The 18,473-nt window shown below is 41.6% G+C and overlaps 1 protein-coding gene across 1 annotated transcript in view; it reads left to right on the top strand.

The window, feature by feature from the left end:
- Window positions 1-16,991, top strand: part of TAFA4 (TAFA chemokine like family member 4) — a 40,694-nt gene extending 23,703 nt beyond the window's left edge. The window contains exons 3-4 of the mRNA XM_030228044.2: window positions 12,569-12,724; window positions 16,840-16,991. Coding sequence (XP_030083904.2) covers window positions 12,569-12,724; window positions 16,840-16,991 — 308 coding nt within the window. The remainder of the gene's footprint in view (window positions 1-12,568; window positions 12,725-16,839) is intronic.
- Window positions 16,992-18,473: the final 1,482 nt, after the last annotated feature.

Raw genomic sequence — 18,473 nt, forward strand, 5'->3', positions numbered from 1 at the left:
TAACAAAAGACTTTTGAAAAGCCATTCTATTTCTGCATTGTCATGTTGAATACCACCATGCCTGTTCCCTAACAATAATTTTTTTTAATATTTGTTAAGCGAAACATGTTTTTATTAAATGCAGAAATGTAGGTATTTTTACATTACAAGACTCAGACTATTTCATTAAAGAAAAGTCCTGGCAGTTCAAGTGGGTGAGTTATTCTCCTTGAAAGTTCTGTTTGCCAAGGTAGAATTAAACTGGGCTAGGCAGGACTGTCAGTGTGCTGACAACTGACTTCTCTTCAGGTAGTGGTAGTGCAGAAACCAACCTGTTAATTATATTGTTTAATCTCAGCTGGTCAGGCTTGCATGCTCTGAAGGTGGATAGTCACTATGAAGAAAATCTTGTAATTTCTTGTGCTCAAAAGAGGCCCTTGCAAATAATTACAAGATGCAATCATGTGATATCAGGAAGCTTTGATGGATTGGTAAGGAGATATAGAACCTTTCACCTCAAGGTTGTTCCTAAGCCAGATCTGCCTGCTGCAGTTGGGAAGTGCCCTCAGACAGGTGCTGGCTTTGCAGTGAGCTGGAGCTCTCAGGGCTGTTGAGAAGTACAAATTCACTGAAGAAAAATGGCCCTGGCTGTGGTTTTCTCTTTGGCTGTCTCCTTCCCTCTTATCCGGATAGGAGACAGAATTTCTGCTGTTTTCTTGGATTGTGCTGACTGAGGGAGATTAATGTGGTTCTGGGCAGGTTCCTGCTGCTGGGAGCTGCCTGCTGGGCAGTGATGATGCTGCTGAACACGAGTGCTCTGGCATGGGCACTGGAGGGAGCCCAGCAGCAGGAGGCAGGACAGCAGTTGGTGTTTAAAGCAGAGTCTGCTACAAGTTCACGTTCAAAGGCTCCAAGAACAGTGTGAGGGAGGCTGTCCAACCCCACACAGCATCCTGAGAAGCTTTGAAAATAACAGGAGTTGAGCAGGTGGGAATGGAAGGGAAGTCTTTTTCCATGGGCATGTGTGCTGTACAGGGCTGTGGAGCACCTGGCAGCTCCTCACAGACAGTGGCACTGATGCAGCTCTCACTGCCTCCTGCTGCTGGCATTCACTTCAGATTAAATTGACCTTTTCTTGGCTTCTCAGGACATTCAAGCAAGGGGTCTTGCAGAGAAATGTGCCTTTATGGAGCTGCTGCTGCTCTGTAAGAACAGCTATTGACAACAGTGGTTGCTTCCCACCCTGTCCCTGCAGAGACACTGAGTTGAAGGAAGCATCAAAAGGACACTGAATATAATCTCAGAATGTCCATGGATTTTCAAAGCTATCTACTGTTCTGACAGTTTATATTGCAAGGCAATGTGTGTTTTGAGATCAAGAAAAGCCAACCACACTGGCAGAAACTGTTTTCTAGTGAGTTAAAGTCAACACAATTTTTCAGGGTAGAAAACCTCCACATAAACTGTGAGTTGAAAAAATTTTTTTTTGAGAATACTATCAGAAGAAACCTGTTAATAGTTTCCCCTTTTTAATATGCTGACTTCAAGAGGGAAACCCAACTGCTTTATTTAGCGTACCATCCTTGTGGAAAGAGTGAAACTAATGACAACTGTGCCAGGTCACCTTTAACTTCCTCAGACAGGAGATGGTGGAGCATTGCTGTTAAAGTCAATGGCTCTTGGGGGAGCCTCACCAGCACTGCACAAGGTAATGAGATGTCCTCTCCTGCCACCTATGGCTGCTCCATTATCCTTGAAAGCAGCCATGAAATTTGCAAGGCTTTAACTGGAACATCTGCTTCTCTCCCTTGGTTGTTTCCTCCTCATCTGCAATGGTGGTAACAGGGCACGTGCTCTTCTTCATTCACCCTCGTTGCTCTGACCTTTCCTGTGGCTCATTCTTTATGCTCTGTCTCCTTAATGACTATTCTAATTCATCTCTGCATTTGCTGATAGTCTTATTAGGGCCAAGGGAAAATTCCCCAGGTGAGGAAGCCTGTTGTTTTCTGGTAAGAATGCAACTTTGTCAAATCTGACAAGCTGGCTGGGACACTTTCAAGGGACAATTTCACTACATTGGTTCTGCAACTTGCCCAGTTATGACAAGTGTTCCTGCTAAAAGGAGCAATCCCTCTCTTCTGTGGTGAATGAAGTGAATCTCCTTTTCAGAATTACATGCATGATTTACTTTTTTTCTGCCCAACATCTAGAAAAATATCCAAGTGTCTTCCTGCTATTTAAACACCTAATTGCTGTAATTTCAAATAGATTTCATTGCCAACATGGATGTTGGCAATGAAATCTATTTGAAATTACAGCAAGATTTCAAATCTATTTGAAATTTCAAATCTATTTGAAATTACAGCAAGAATGGGACATTTAAAAGCCCTTGGGAATTTGAGACTTCCCCTTCAATTCTAACTCCTCTGAGCCTCTAATCCAAATGTGCTTTGTCAAGTGTCCTGGAGCTAAGCCAGTGTCTGTCTGGTTTCCTGCAGGCACAGGGAAATGCTATTATTGCATCTGCTGCATCACAAAAGAAATGTGCTCAGTTATTGGGGGGCAAATTTCCATCTCAGGGTCAAAAACCCCCCCTCCTAATACAATAATCTGCAAGAGTCAAGAGCTCTCTTAGTCCTTTGAGGGACGGCAGTGAGGATTGAATTTGATTCAAGGATCAAACTCAGAGTTTCTCCCAGAGCTGTAGTCTCTTTTTCTGTCAAAGCTATGATATGGTGTGGGGGGAAGCTTTTGATGCTACTCTCCAGTTTGTTTTTGTGGTACATATTCCAGGGTATGGTGGCTTCTGTGCCATGATAAAGTTATGTTTTAACTCTTCACTTCAAGATGAATGGCTTAATTAAAATGGAAAATCTACTGAATTGTTGTCAAGGACTGTCAATTTTAATAAGAATGGAAGAAGAGCTGGATTCTTGGGTACTTGGAATGGGATTAGTGGAACAAAAAATATAATGTTTTAACTGATAGCCCTTTCATTTCTGAGAAGGGTCTGTTAGCACTCTGTCTTTACTGGTTTGAGCAGCCTTTTTGTAATAATTCACATTTTAAGCCTGAGGGAAATGTCTTGATTGTTGCTATTTGCCAAATGAAAAAAGCTAAATTTATGTAGAACTAGCTGTACACTGACTTCAAAATCAACTTTTTGCTGCATAAAATAATAGGGTTAATAATATAAATGGCATGGAGGAAATAAGGTGAGAGATCAGCACAGTTTGTGTGTTGTGGCAGCACCCACTTGTGCATGCCCTGTTACTGAGCAGAGATCTCCACATTTGGCTCTTGAACTGCACCCTTCTGGGATTTTCTTGGGTTACAGGCTGCAATTGGAAAGTTAAAATTTTAGTCTTGCACCTTTATTCTTAGGTAAAGAAGATTAAAAAGTGAAAGTTGAGAGGCTCAAGAGAGTTGCAGAGTCTTGAAAAGAAAAAGAAGTATTAATGGTGATGCTTTGACAGAGAGTCAAATAGTATAAAATAGGAAATGTACAGACTCTGACAACTTCTGAATTCTGACCTTTAAATTATTATTCTATCATTAGCAGTGTAAGTTGGGGTCAGGAGTTGAAATGTGGGTCTATGGGAAACAGTTACCAGGTTGATTCTCACTTTATTTCACTGTGATTATACTTTATTGTGTGTCTGTTACAGTGCAGCATGAAGTGCTGGGCAGTCTGCAGTGGGTTGGTTTTTTTTGTGTGTGTAAGAAAACCCCCCATGTTTCAACAGTGCGGACTAAAAATTGTCTGTTGACATTCTGGAAACCTCACTTATGCTCTGCACTTCTGGACCTAGCAGTAAAAATAACTGAAGTTCAATTAACTGTGCAGCCAGGTTGGATAGAGTCTGTACATGCTGAAACCACTTAGAAGTCCTCATGCCACTCAGAGTTAAAAATGCATTTGTTCAATTTAGTTTTATGTCCTGTTATTGCTTAACTGGCAGCTGGATCTTATATTTGGACTGCTGTGATGCTTTCCTTGTCTATTCCATCAGATAAACCCAAGGTAATCATTACAGCTGATATAAAATGAGACAAACTTTGAAAATAATTAATCACTGGTGATCAAGACAGAGGCTTTTCCCAGGGATTAAAGAGCAGCTGAGGAGCTGGTGGCCTGGTGCCCAGTGCATTAACTGCTCTGATTGCTTGTAACATTCCTCAGAATTCCATTTGCCTGATTTGCCTGTCACATGAAAACTCCATCCCACTTCTGCAGTGAAATCTATCACTCAAATTCAGTCTTATCTGCTGGTTCTGGTTTCTGCAAAAGACAGTTCTACAGTTCTTCCACTGGCAACAAATGCTGCTCTATGATTTTAATAAACACAGAGCAATTAGTGGAAAGAGGGATTCACAGCCCATCTTTTAAATTAAGAATGTCAAACAGGACAAGCAGAAGTGTTTCATAACCCACACCATTTAATGATAACAGTTATGTCTAGATCTTTCTGGAACAGATTGCCAAATGAGGGTTAATTAAGGAAAAATTATTTATTTGCCTACTTTAACTATCAAATTCAGGCAAAGTCCTATTATTCTATAGTCCCATCAAAGTAATTTAAGGAGGGAAATATACCTTTGCATTATAAAAATAAACCCCAGAAAAGCAGAATCTCTATGCCTTGTAGGTGTGAGCTGTTTTGAGCAGTGACATGGAGTACAGTACATGTTTCCTTGGTTGCTCTCCCCAGTTTTACTGATTCTATTTGGATGTGAGAATAAAGATTTAATTTTCACTTGAAATGCAGAGAATGCTTTTTTTCCCCAAACATCTACTTTGTTTTCTGGCAGCTTCCATTTACTTAATCTGCAGAGCCTAATGACTTAGAGGACAATTAGTGTTTCATATTCTCTAAACAAATATCATTCTTTTCTGATGAACGACCTTGAACTGGGTTAAAAATACCTCTGGTGTTTAGTAGATTACAAATGTTTGTTTTACACAAGTAAGCCTGAAATGATCATTAGATTTTTCAGGTGCTGGAGGAATGCTCAGAAAGCCACAAGGCTTAATCCTCAAAATATATTTTGTTGCATGCATGAGACAGACTTAAAAGGTTTTGATTTTTTTGTTTTTTGTTCTTGTTTTTATTTTAATTTCCTAAAGATTATGATACTGTTAAATGAACTTCTGTCATGCCATAGATGAGCAGCAATAAGCTGCTCTGAGACAAGCACATTCCTGAGACTGGGTGTGGAGAGCAACTGCAATGGCAGTGAGCTCCTGGTGGCTGCAAGGGCTGTGTTAGTGACACCTTGGGCAGGATGGCTTCATTATTGATGTGGATGGGACTGCCTTTCTCAGTCTGTGGTCCCAAATATGCTATTTTTGCTTTCCTATGGCAAGAAAAACCCTTTTGTAAGAGGAAATCAGCTCTCACTTGAGGCAGAAAATTAAATTTTTGCTTACAAAGTGGTAACCATAAGCCTGGCCTGCATGGCTGTGTGTGTACCTGCTTTCTTCAGGCAAGCAGAAATCTCTCCAGGGAACTGGTTTCATTCCCTTTCTTTTCTCTCATGATAAATTTGTGAAGGAAGGAACAAATGAGAGAAAAATAGTGGTCCACATGTAATAGCGGGAGTGAATGTTAATGGGACACCTGGGAAATTCTTCCATATTAGAGAGCACAATGTTGCTCATTTGCTACAAGTTATGATTGAAATCCAAATCTTTCCTTTGCATTTTCTCCTCTGCCTCACCTAAAATAGCCCCACAGCAGGAAGCTGCCTGCAGGAAATTATTAACACTGCTTGGCTCTGAGGTGCCTTATGAGGTTTTAAGTCTTGGATTTTGTCTGTACAAGTGATGTGTGTGCTTAAACAGATGAATATTGGTGCCCAGCTGAAAGGCAGAGGTCCTCATTGATTGACTTCAGTGAGCTCCCTGGCAGATAGAGACACTCATGTTTTAATTTGTTTTTGCTTCCAGGTCACCCTTCATCCACCTTCCCATTTGCAGCAGCTTTTCCCTCCTCCCCCTTGCATTTCCAGCACCTTCTCAGCTGTTTTGATTTATTGACCACTCAGATTTAATGCTTCATCCCTTGGAGAAGTCTCTGTGCTTGTGTCTGATCTAAGGTCACCTGTGCTACTTATGCCAGGGGACTTTAATCTCCATATGGATGTGACCTCTGCCACTCAGCACAGAATTCTCTGTGTTACATGGCTCTCTCCAGCTGTGTCAGCAGCTTCCTCCCCTGCTCTGAAGGGTTATGATTTCATTAACTCTTTGGGTCTCATTATCAGGGTTTGAGGTCACTCACCTATTTTCAGATACAGAGGTACCCCCACTCTACCTCTCGTGTTTCTTTCTACTTAGGTGCTTGTTTTGAGAGCTGTTTGGTTTTTTACCCCATGTGTTAGTTCTCACCTGAAACAACTTAAAGTGGCTCAGGGCTGATTCCCTAATTCCCCAGTTTAAATCCTTATTGTAATTTTGCACATAATAACACACTGCTGGTTTCCACCAGGAAAAAATCACAAATGTCTTGATGAGAACAAAAATCTGTAACTTTATAAATTGTGAGAAAAACTCTTTGGTTTGAAACATGCCCATTGTGGAAGCTCCATCCTCTATTCCTACATCTGTAAAATGGCTGTATCTTTGCTTGCTTTTCCCTTACTGATGTTAGCACTAGGAATCACAATCCTGCAGTGTATTTGAGGTTTCTAAGAGTAATGGTTAGCAAACAGGATTCTTTTTCCCCCTTTTTTTTTTTTTTGTTTTTGTTTGATTTTTTTTTGTGCATTACATCTTACTTTGCCCACTATCATGGGTAGATTATGGGAAGATATTTCTTGTCTATTTATTCCTAGAACAGCTGAACTGGGCTTTTGGGGCAGGTCTGGACTATCTCTGAGCACTCCCTTACTGCCCATAAGTGAAAAGGTTGAACTTTAAAAGTGGAACTGGGCTGATTTGTATATTCAGAGACAATTTCTGAGAAAGTGTGTGTGTACACATATATCTATACTGTATACCCTTGAAGGAGGAGAGCATCTAAGGAAGAACCTTGTGACATGAATGTGAAATTATGAAAAAAATCCAGTAGCTGATGCGATGGTAGTAGGGAAAAAGCTCTGCTGATTCTCTCAGCCTCTAACATGGTGTGTAAATTTTATTTTCCAAGTGACTTTTAGCTTCTTTTCTTGAGAAGACTTGTCATCTTTAGAAACAGCCTTTTCCCACTTTTACTCCACAAAAAACCCTGCCCTGTGAGCTGGATTGGTTCTTGTAAATATGTTTGGCAAAGAATATGAAAAATAGCAAGTGTTATTTCCTCTAATGTTTGTGTTTTCCTAACAATGTTTGCCTTCTGGTGTGTGCTTCTTGTGCCCATGTATTTGTAAGCAAAAGCCACCATGAGATGAAGGCAGATGATAAACTGGCACCAAGCTTCTTAAAGTGCTTTCCTCTTCCAAACAGCATCAGGGCTGACTTCTAAACTCATTTGTTTCTCTTAATGTTGTCTGCAATATTTAGTTCCATAGCTGTTCATCCTCCTATTGACATCCATCCTCTCACCCTTTAAATAAATGATGCAGTTGATTTTGTGCAGACCAAGCTTGCTGCTTTTGAGGCTTTCTGAGGAATGTGCTGAGCTGGGCTCATCCTACTCCAGATTTGCTGCTCTCCACACCATAGTAGTTCCCTTCATCAGAGGTGGCAGATTATGAAACAGAGATAAAAACTCCCTTTAAATTTGTCTTTTCCTTATGTTTTTTGGCCAAGAAATGAGAAGGAAGAGGCGTTTGTTCAGGATTTCTGGTAGAGGCATGCTGCCTGCATGTATATTGCATTGAGACAGCACTCCCTGGGAGTGATCAGAATTAGTCACAGAGATGAAATGCATGTGGACAGAATTGGTTAGCAACCTTCTGAAAGCCTCCTTCTTTCTTTGATATGTTCCCTGTGGTTTTGAAGTGCATCACTACCATGTTTGATATTTTATTAACAATAATTGTATTTCTCTCTTTTCTTTTGAGCATTTCAAAGAGTTTTAGAAGTATTAATTGGTATCTGCCCTCTGACTTCTATGAAGAAAGTGAAAATAAGGTCTTGTCAAATATGTTTGTTGAAAATAAAGTACTAAGAATAATACTGAGAATATTAAGAATACCACTGAGAATAAACAGTTCAGGAGTGATTATTGAGTCATCTCTACTCACAACATTGTGTTGGCTTGTAATGTCCAAGTCCAATAACTCCCTGGTTTGTATTTTCTTGCTCTTCTGAGATGTCTGTGGTCTGTGAAATCCTGGGGGGCTGCCTTGCAGCTCTACACAGCACACTCTTCTGGGAAAAAAATCCTACAGATGCCAAGGAAATGGTCACAAAAACTTCATGTGGCCACTTCTTGAGGTCATTTAGAAGCATTCTAGACCTGGGGACCTGAGGGCTGCTGTCATCTGTAGGTATCTCATGATGGAAGGCAGAAAAATTCCCAGCAGGGAGAATCCTGGAGGTTGCTTCCATCAGGGAGCCCTGTCCCATTGTGTCTGTGCCCTGTACTGGGAGACAGAGAAAGTGTCCTTAGTGAACCAGAACAGCACTGGTGTTTCTGGAGAATAAAAGCTGTAAAGAAATTAGGATATGGATAGAAACACACGTGCCAAACTTCCTGATAGGAGGAAACACAGAGCTGTGTGGTTCCCAACACCCATCCCCTGTCCTGCTCTGTGCCTGGCTGGACCATGCTCTCCCTTCAGGATGCAGAATGTGCTCTGTGACAGAGACCTTCCTGTGATCCTGCTGCTGATAAAATGTTCCTCCCTCTGGAGAGTGTTCTTATTTAAAAGGGAAGATTGAACCGAATTTCAACCCCAAATACCGACAGCCCTGAAGTCACAGATCTGAGCAGGTTTACAGGTGATGAGCTATGAATTTATGGGCTTTGCTCTCCACAGCTTTTCTCCCTCCCTCTCACTGCATTTCTCCCTGAAATGGCTTTCCTGATGTGTCCAGCATAGAATCCATTTACTGTGATCTTCACATTTTGAAAACTCTTCACTCCCTGCTCTTCTAATGACTTGGCTTCCAGAGAATCCATCAATTATAAAATATTTTAAGACATTTCTTGAGTGTTTCTGTCAGTATAATCTCAGCTGCATGTTAAGTGTACTTTAAACCTGAGGTGAAGGTTTATTTAGTGCTAGATGAATATTAAAACATGCAGGAGAGGATTCTTGTATTCTTTCTTTTTGCTGCCGTTGGGCACCTGAATGCAGATACAACAGGTTTCAGTAGATCTAGGGAGGAATAGATTGAGCTGGGGTTGGTTAAGATTTTCTGTGAGTTTTCTCAAATGTGAAAGCCACTTTGCAAACAAGTGTTTATCCTCTAGATTTCTGAGCACTGGCAAAAGCAGGACTGAAAGGCACCACTTTAACCCTCAGCATTTGTTCAGCACCTGCTCACAGATGTGTCTGAATATTAAGGAGAAATTCATATGGTGCTCAACAGCATAAAAAGTGTCAGGATGTGTGTGAACAAGCAGGAGGAAATATCGATGAGAGCATGTAGGAGGGGAAAGATTATTACAAGGGCAATCCAATTAATGCAAATGATGCATGCAGATGTCTGTGGCTTTTTAGTGCTGTACTCCAAAAGAGCTGTGCACGAGGGGTGAGGCAGGGGAGTGCTGCCTTCCCTTGTGTGGCAGTGGTGTTTTCAAACCTGGCATCCCACTCCTGCCAGGAGATGAAGAGGGGACACCTCCCCTCACCTGCTCGTGGAGGTGCCAAAGAGGAATGTGACAGTGAAACAGCTCCTAAAGCCAGGGCTGCTTTCAGGAGGTATCTTAATCTCAGCTTCTGCAAACAGCAGTGTGTCTGGTGACTCCTGGCACTTCAGGGCACCACTGTCACTGCTTCAAAAGTCAAACAAGATAATTGAAAGGCAGCCCCAGGTTTTTGGGGCTGTAAGCTCAGGGCCAGCGTGTTTGATTTCCTTTGGTATTGGCTTAACAGGGCTGTTCACCTAAAGGAGGCAGGATTTGAGGTGGAAAATAGACATCCTTGCAGCTACATATTGATCCTTGGAGCTGGATCTTGTCCATCCTGATGATGCACCTTCTGGAAAAAGGGCTGCTTCTCTTATCTCAGCATCTGATGTCCGGTGAATTGTGACTTTGCTTAAGGACAAGACCTGGCCACTTGGTTTTTCAGATGAGATACGTGGCAAACACAAATATGCGGCCTGAACAGCTCAAAATTTTTGCTTTTTATTGCTTCCTTTATAAAATCTCATTCTCAAAAGACCAACCAGGCTCTAACCTTGCTCTCCTGAAGTAAATAGAAACTCTGCTGCTGATTCCAGTGAATGCAGGACCACACAGTGGGCACTGTAGGAACCCAATGGAAATTTTCTCCTGTTTACTTCAAAGAGTTTTGATTCAGGCTATAGCACTAAAAAAACAGATAAAGAAATAAATATTAAATTTATTTAATAAATAAATAACCTCATTAAATTAACAGCCTCTCTTAAATAACAATCTCCTTTTACAAAATGTTTTCTGTCAGAACATTTGCCACCTTTTTTTCAAGCATTGTCATGTCAGGTATTTTGGGGAGCAATGCTTTGGGATGCAGTGAGAAATTTGCTTTCTCTTTTGTGTGTTTTCCATATTGACTTACAGAGAAGCTGCTGTTCTCCTGGCTAGTAGCTGTTTTCATTTTTTCCATGTTTATTATTAGGTACCTGCATGAAAAGTCAGGGTCTGCCAATAAACTTATTACAGTGGCTCTGTAAGATACTTTTATGTTGTCTTCAGCATTTTGCCAACTTGCTGTAAAATATCTTACACATTTTTCTACTGTAGCACATTTTGCTTAAAAGTAGTGTAGCTTTGTCCTCAGGGAAAAGAAGGAAAAAAACCCAAAAATCTCTGTATATATAATTTTTTAAAAAGTTGAGTGCTCAAGTAGAACACCACATTTCCACTCCAAGATTGAATATGCATAGTTTCTTGTCCATTGAGGTTGTTATAAATACAAATTTGGCAACGAAATTCAGGCAGTGAAGTGTTTTCACAAGTATTTCAGCAGTGCTTGAAATACTTGTGAAACCAAAACATACACAGCAGGGAACACTCCCAAGTCAACTTTTAAAAAAGTATTAAATACTTTTTTTGGTTTTAGGAGCCCCCCATAGAAACCCTAAGTTGCATTGCTAACTCTTTTTGAAAGTTAAGATTTCACACTCAATCAAGTCATAACATTTCCTGCACAAAAATTACCGTGATCTTTATCCATCAGGAAAATTTAATTTGGAAAGGTGTGCCTGATGTTAGTTAGCAGCAACTATTGTAAAAAATGAAAAAAACCCAAAATATCCAAACAAAACCCTCCAAAGAGGGCAAACATGGAGTGAAGAGGAAGAAGCAGGATAACTCTCAGGTTTGGCACTTGGAGGATTGTCTGTTTGTGGAGAGTTCTTTGCCTTCCCCCTGCATTTCTTTATTCTCTGTGCCTTTGATATCAGCCACACCTACACCAATATCTGGGCTGTCTCTCTTCTCATACCTTGTGCTGCTTTGATGTGACTATTTTTGTTATTCTCAGTGTTGTCTCTCTGTCTCCCTCTCTTATGAAATAACTCACCCTGCTCTGTAGTGCTGTTAATTTACAAGGTGCTTTACAAACACAGATAAGAGCCATTCAAGGCTCTACTCTAAATAAGACAAGACAAATGCAAGATGAAGCACTTGAAGGCTGCTCAGGCAAGTGAGGACATGTAAATGACTTATGCAAGGAGCTGAGGAGCTTGTGAAGTGGAGTTTCTGAGAGGAGGTTTAGGCAGGATGGAGAGGAAGTTTGGCAGTGAAGGAAAATGATCAGCTGCAAGGAGTAGTGAGGTGAGATGTGGAGGCAGGAGCAAGAGAAAGGGAGGGGAAAATCAGCTTGGAGAAATAAGGGACAGTGACTCCTGAGAAATATTTATCAGAGGTTTGTTTGGAATGGTCTGTGAGGGAACTGAAGAAATCCATAAAGTTTGGGTGTGCTTTTTTGTTTTTCTTTTGGACAAAACTTGACTATCTCTGACAGCTTTACAGCCTACCTTGTTCCCAGCCTGTTTGTGATGACAAGCATAGCAAGCAGTGGTTACATGTGGATGTGTTAAAAAGTTTCCCTACTGTTTAAGATGTCTCTCTTGTATTAAATATTAGCCTATCCACTGTGTCCATTTATGAAGGGAAAGAATTAAATATAAAATCTGATGGATGTCAGGAAGACAAAGGAAGATGGGTGTGCTCTGTGGTTTTGCCTTCATCATTTAACTGATTGCTCCAACCTGCTCTGGCTTTGTAAGGGTGAGGGAAGATAGATTGGAAAACTGACTTACAAAAATTAATTTCATAAGAATAGTAAATAAACTCAGGGAATGAGCCAGATCCTGTTGGAACCCTGGCTGCTGAGAATTTTAGACTTTCTGTGCTGGCAGACAGTGACCCCCAAGATGAAGTCCTCCTCATCATTCCTCCCTGCCACAAGAGTCATCCTGCTTGGACAGTTTCTCACAGACACTGATGTGTTTTTTGTCTCCATCCCTTGCCTCTGGCATTGCTAGGCCAGCACCAGGTGAAGCAGGGGACGTGTGAGGTGGTGGCCGTGCACCGGTGCTGCAACAAGAACCGCATCGAGGAGCGCTCGCAGACCGTCAAGTGCTCCTGCTTCCCGGGCCAGGTGGCCGGCACCACGCGGGCTCAGCCCTCCTGCGTGGAAGGTGAGCCTTGCCTTGGCATTCCAGGGTTTGCTTCAGAACCTCGGGTTCATCCCCTGAAGATTCCCTCCCAGGTGTGTCAGTCACCTCTCCTTTCCCCTCTCTGACCCCTCCCAGCACTGTCTGTCAGTCCTGGCATTCCAGAGGGGTGTCCTGGCATTCAAAGGATGCCCTCTACCCCTGGGGGGCACTGGGCCATCCAGGTGTCCTTTGTACCTTGAGACCTCCCCTCCTGTACCTGGCTGGTGGCTCCCTACCCCTTCCCTGCCCTCTTCCCAGGGTTAAAAGGAACAGCAACCACAAGGTCAGGGAGTTCTGTTGGAGCAGTTGTTGGGTTCAGAGGCCTGTGGGCCAGAATAAAGCTCTGATCCAAACCCTCCATCAGAACCAACTCCTTTCCTTCACTATCACCTTAAAGCTTCTCTGCCAGAGGTAAACCTGAGGAGCAGACCCTCTTAAGGGACGAGGCTCCATCCCACAGCCACCAGAGCTCCTGCAGGCCTGGACTTGTCTCCATGTGCCCAGCCAGCCAAAGGTGTCTGTGGGGTGAAACACCACACATATATCCAACCAAAAGTGTCTCTGGGGTGAAACACCACACACCCAGCCAGCCAAAGGTGTCTGGGGTGAAACACCACACACCCAGCCAGCCAAAATTGTCTGTGGGGTAAAACACCACACACCCAGCCAGCCAAAATTGTCTGTGGGGTAAAACACCACACACCCAGCCAGCCAAAGGTGTCTGGAGTGAAACACCACAAATCCAGCCAGCCAAAGGTGTTTCTGGGGTGAAAGACCACACACCCAGCCAGCCAGAGTTGTCTCTGGGGTGAAAGACCACAGTGCTGCTGTTTGGTTCAGCACCAAGGGCCAGACAAGCTCAGGCATGTCCTGTCCAGCTGTATTGGTAAATATTCCACTAGTGAGAGCCTCTGCTCACTCCTGCCTCCCTAAGATTGTTTGAGTGTATTCTCCTTGATGTCTGACTTCCCACTGCCTCAAAAAGCGTAATCCTTCCTTTTGTTAATTTTAGAGACATCTCTGTGTGTTGATGATAATGAGCCTGTGCATAAATCTTGGTGTAATTAATCCTCTTAATATATGTGCTGGTCCATTTCATGTCTGTGCCAATAAAACTTCTTAATTTTTTCCCACAGAAGAATTCTCCTCTAAAACTAGTTTGAAAGCAGCATAAGCCAAGAAATTCAAGCTTATGATATTAACTCTTCCAGATGTCTTAAGAATTAGTAGCTTGGCTAAAAATTCACTGGATAATAAATGCAACCCTGAGACTGGGAGTGCAGATGGTGCTGGGACATCTGACATGGAGAGCTTTTCTCTAGATCAGTATCTCACCATTTAATCTGCCTATTTTTTGTAGGGGTTGCTGCTCTGGTTAAGTTAGTAAATCTACTCCAGGACAGACTTTTTCTTAATCTTAAAGTTTCTAAAATCCCTCATTTCATTAATTCATAAGCAAGATCCCATTTTTATTCTTTTGCAGGTAAAATTGCAACCAATTCACTTAAACATAAACCAAAAAAGCTTCAAAGTCCAATTCTAATCTAATATTCAGAAATATTTAGTGTCAGACATAGAACTCTATGTTCTATCCTAATGTAAACATGTTCTATGTAAATCTATGTTCTATGCAAACATGTGAATCTGTTTTTTGATTTTTTTTTACCTATTACAAAGCTGTCAAAACAGATATTTTTAAAAAGTAGATTTTTAAAAAAAAATTTAGATGCCTAGTGTTTTTATGCTTTATAACTCAGCAATACAGTTTAGTTTAACAGTGCACTTTCTTAGGGAGTTTTCTTGTTACATCAGAAGTGTCTTCTGCATTTTTAGGTGACACATCAAGTGGCAGAAATACTTTTGCATATAACAGATGTAGAAGACTTCTATATAAGAGAAGGCAGGCCTTAATTTAAACTCATTTAGAGACTGCAAAGGTGACACTGGCATTCTATGGCAGAAATATATAAACACTGCAGAAGCTTGATTCAGTCAACAGTTGCTGAAGGAATTTAACAGCTGTTTTTTTCTTCAAGTATAGTTGCAATTAAGTGCAACAAAATATTATGAATGTGAGATTTTGACTTTTCAAGTGGAAGGCTTTGATTCCCCCTCACTCCTTAGGCTAATGCCTTAGCAGGCTTTGCTTATTTTTGCCAGCATGTGGGACTAGAGTGAGTTGCTGCAGCACAGAAGCTGAAACTCCCTTTCCTCAGCCTCAGGATCTGATGGGTTTTCTCCCACTCTGTACATATCCTTCAGTAGACTCCTACACTGTGAAAGCAAGACACTGTTTGAGTCCTCAATTTGCATACTACAGACTGATACAGACATTTAGGGGCTTTTCCCAGCATGTTTGTCCTGAGTGCAGGCTTGTTTAATTTGCCTATAATTTGCCCTGAGTTTAAAGGGAAGGATACACCCAAAGCATAAGAAAAAAAAAACTTTAAAAACTTTATATATTTTCTAAAGCAATTGGCTTGTAGCTGTTTTTTATTTTCATTGAACTACAGACCTTATCCAGTGGTGGTGATAATTTGGAATAGGGCAGCAATCTCTCTGCTGTTGATCACTGCTGTGGTTGGTCCCTGGTGCTCCCACCTCAAATCACCCAGCCCTGCTTGCCCCAGCAGATCTGTGGCTTGCCACTCCTCATTCCCACTCCCCCAGGAAGGATCATGGTGCCTCCTTCCATCCCACACCCCCTTGTTTTGTGTTTTTCTCTGTGCCCCAAGCCCTGCTGGGTGCTGCCATCTCCTCTGGGTGTTTTTCACTCTACCTTTACTGCCCTTATCAGAAATGATCTCTCACTTCCCAGGAAGCACAGCCAGGTATCACCCATTTTTTGTCCACAATCAATCAGTATCGATGCAAATGATCTGAGACCCAGATGGCTAGTGAAAGTTCATACATTTATTTTGTAGTGTTATAGGACTGAAAGATTAGTTTATGAAAGCCAAAGCTGTGTTCCAGAAGTGTATTTTATCATAATGCTTTTCAGTAAAAGTGCAAAACAAAAGTAATTGAATGAACATTTCAGCAATATCCTGATGTCAGCTTGCCTGCTTGACACCCCAATTTAAAGGTTGCAGAAGAACAAATACGTCTTGAAATTAAAAGGGGAAAAAAGTGCTTTACAAGAAGTAGACTCCATTATTTTTGTTCATCTCTTCTGAATGTGTTATCTTTTAAGGCATGTGATTCAATAGTTTGTGCACACAGTAGCATAATGCAGACTAGCTGAATCAACATCTGAAGCCATATTTTATTTTGAAATCCAATATAGATTATGTAGGATTGTGTTCTGATAGATTTCATAACAGTTTTCTGGGATTTGATGAGTGCCACGAACAATGCAAAACTGAGAAATGTGTGCAGGTGTTTGTGCTGTTGTTAACAGCAGGTTTATAAGGTCATGACTACATTTCTAAAAATACTAGGCATGCTCTTAATAGAAATTGGCTTAAGGGTAGAGAATTAATAAATTTGCCCAGTTAAGATGTACAGCTGTAGCCTTCCAGAACATACTGCAGAAGTGGCAGTGTGATTGCAAATGGATTTTTAGTCAATATTCTAGTGCTTGCCAGATGTTTCCCCATTCTTACCTGCAGTGTTTGCTGACACACCTCTGGGGTTTACATCTCTGTGCAATTCTATTTTCTCACTCAGTGAAGGAAGAAACTGGCATTTCTCTGTCCAGTCTGCCATATACATGTATGGTTTAAATAAGAAGCCTCAGCTTCATTCCCCCTTACATCAGGTGCTTGACTGAAGCAAGCAAATGAAGGAGACAAGTCATTTTTGTAGCCTGTGGAGATGGAAAGGCGCTTGCAGAGGTCAGTTCAAATGCTGGAGTCAGTCTCTGGTGGTGCCCACCTCTACCATTTACATATGGCATTTACCCTTCTGAGAGCAGGTGAAGTGTTTTAGTCACTTTTTTACCTCAAACACACTCCATGTAATTCACTGTTAAACCAGTAATTGTTGATTTTACCTTTTGAAATCAACTAATTGAACATGGCACTGACAACCTTCCTGCAATAGAACAAGGGTGACAAAAAATATATTGTTTCTCTTTCCTGCTTCTTTTTTTCTAGCTTCCATTGTCCTGCAGAAGTGGTGGTGTCACATGAACCCCTGTTTGGATGGAGAGGACTGTAAAGTACTACCAGACTATTCAGGTTGGTCTTGCAGCAGTGGAAATAAAGTCAAAACCACAAAGGCAAGTACAGAGATCACCTATATTTAAAGGTGCCAGTCTGCTGATTGCTCTTATTGCATTGTGTCTGTGGGTGTGAGCACCAGTCTTGGCCTCCTCAAAGCTTTGGAAAGCTGTGATTAATTAGTTGCTCTCAGAGAGGAAATATTAGATCAGAACTGCCCCTTCACTCCTGCAGTCACACTGAAAATGGTCCTGATTCAGTCTGCAGTCAGCCAAAGAAATTGTTTCATTGTGCTCAGTGCTGGAGGGATAAACATGTTCCAGAACCAATTCTTCAATTTGCAGGCTGAGTAAAGGGATCCAAGATCTTTACCACCGTCACATAAACTTAGATTCCTGTGCTGGACAGCCTTTTACCTTTTGAAAGTACCAGTCTGGCTTGGGAGTAGTTGAGAACCTGCACTGATGACACTGAGCATCACTGGAAATCAGGCTGGTTCAGAATATTTCTAATTACAGACCACCCTGTAGCTGGCCTGATTTTTTTTTTTTTTAACCAAACCTTTGCAATGTCTTCTTATTTCTTAATTAATGGAGAGAAAATATCATGTCCTCTGTCTGCTTAGCAATTTAAAATGAGTTCAGTGCATTGAAGTTCAACAAGTCACAGCAAACTGCATGTCTAAATACATCATAAACCAGGAGTCTTTAGCAGGCAATAGCAAGGAGAGACATATGCTCAGCTCTTCCCTTTACAGCCTCTTCTAGCTGGGAAAGAATGTTCTGCATTAGGTTACAGTCTGAATTAATAAGCAATACTGTCACCAAATGTTGTTTCGTGAAGGCTGCTCTGAGGAGTGAAATCTGCACTGATTTCTTGATGGATGAGAGGAAATTGGATGTTTTGGGCAGCTGTGGTGTGGCACTGGTGCTCTGTAGACATTGCACAGTGGCACAAATGAGTGGCATCCCTGCTCGTGGCAGAGGGCTGGAACTAGAAGGCTTTCAAGGATCTTTTCAACCCAAACCTTTCTATGATTCTATGGCCAATGCTATTTATCAAGTGTAATCTATAAAGATGTAGTCTATAGCATGCCTGGGTCCTGCTGATCTCCTGTGGTGGACACCACACCTGGAATTTGGCCTGCAAACCTTGGAATCAATGTGGATAACTGGGACTCAGTTACTGCAAGATAAAAATTACCCTCAGCCTTTCAGTTTTTTCCCAGAGCTGATTTTTAACTACTCATTTGTAGATAAGGAGTAGCATTGTAGCATCACACTGCAGGGTGAGACTGGTGAACAAGAGCTCTAGATATTGTACAAGACAACTTCATCTCTGGACCCACCAGAAGAGAGCTGACAGTTTACACCAAAAGGACTTTATTGGAGAAGAGTGAGTCAGGTTAATTATCCTTTGAATGAGGTTTAATTATCCTTGATGCCTTGGACAGATACTCAAGGGGTGGGGGGCAGAGCAAAGACTTTAATGTTGGCACTGATGTCTGAATTGTCAGATCCAGGCAGCTGCCTCTTCCTTCCTCTGGACAGCTGTAAGGAAGCTAGAAT

The sequence above is a fragment of the Serinus canaria genome, chromosome 12, assembly GCF_022539315.1.
Source record: "Serinus canaria isolate serCan28SL12 chromosome 12, serCan2020, whole genome shotgun sequence".
Taxonomy (NCBI): Eukaryota; Metazoa; Chordata; class Aves; order Passeriformes; family Fringillidae; genus Serinus; species Serinus canaria.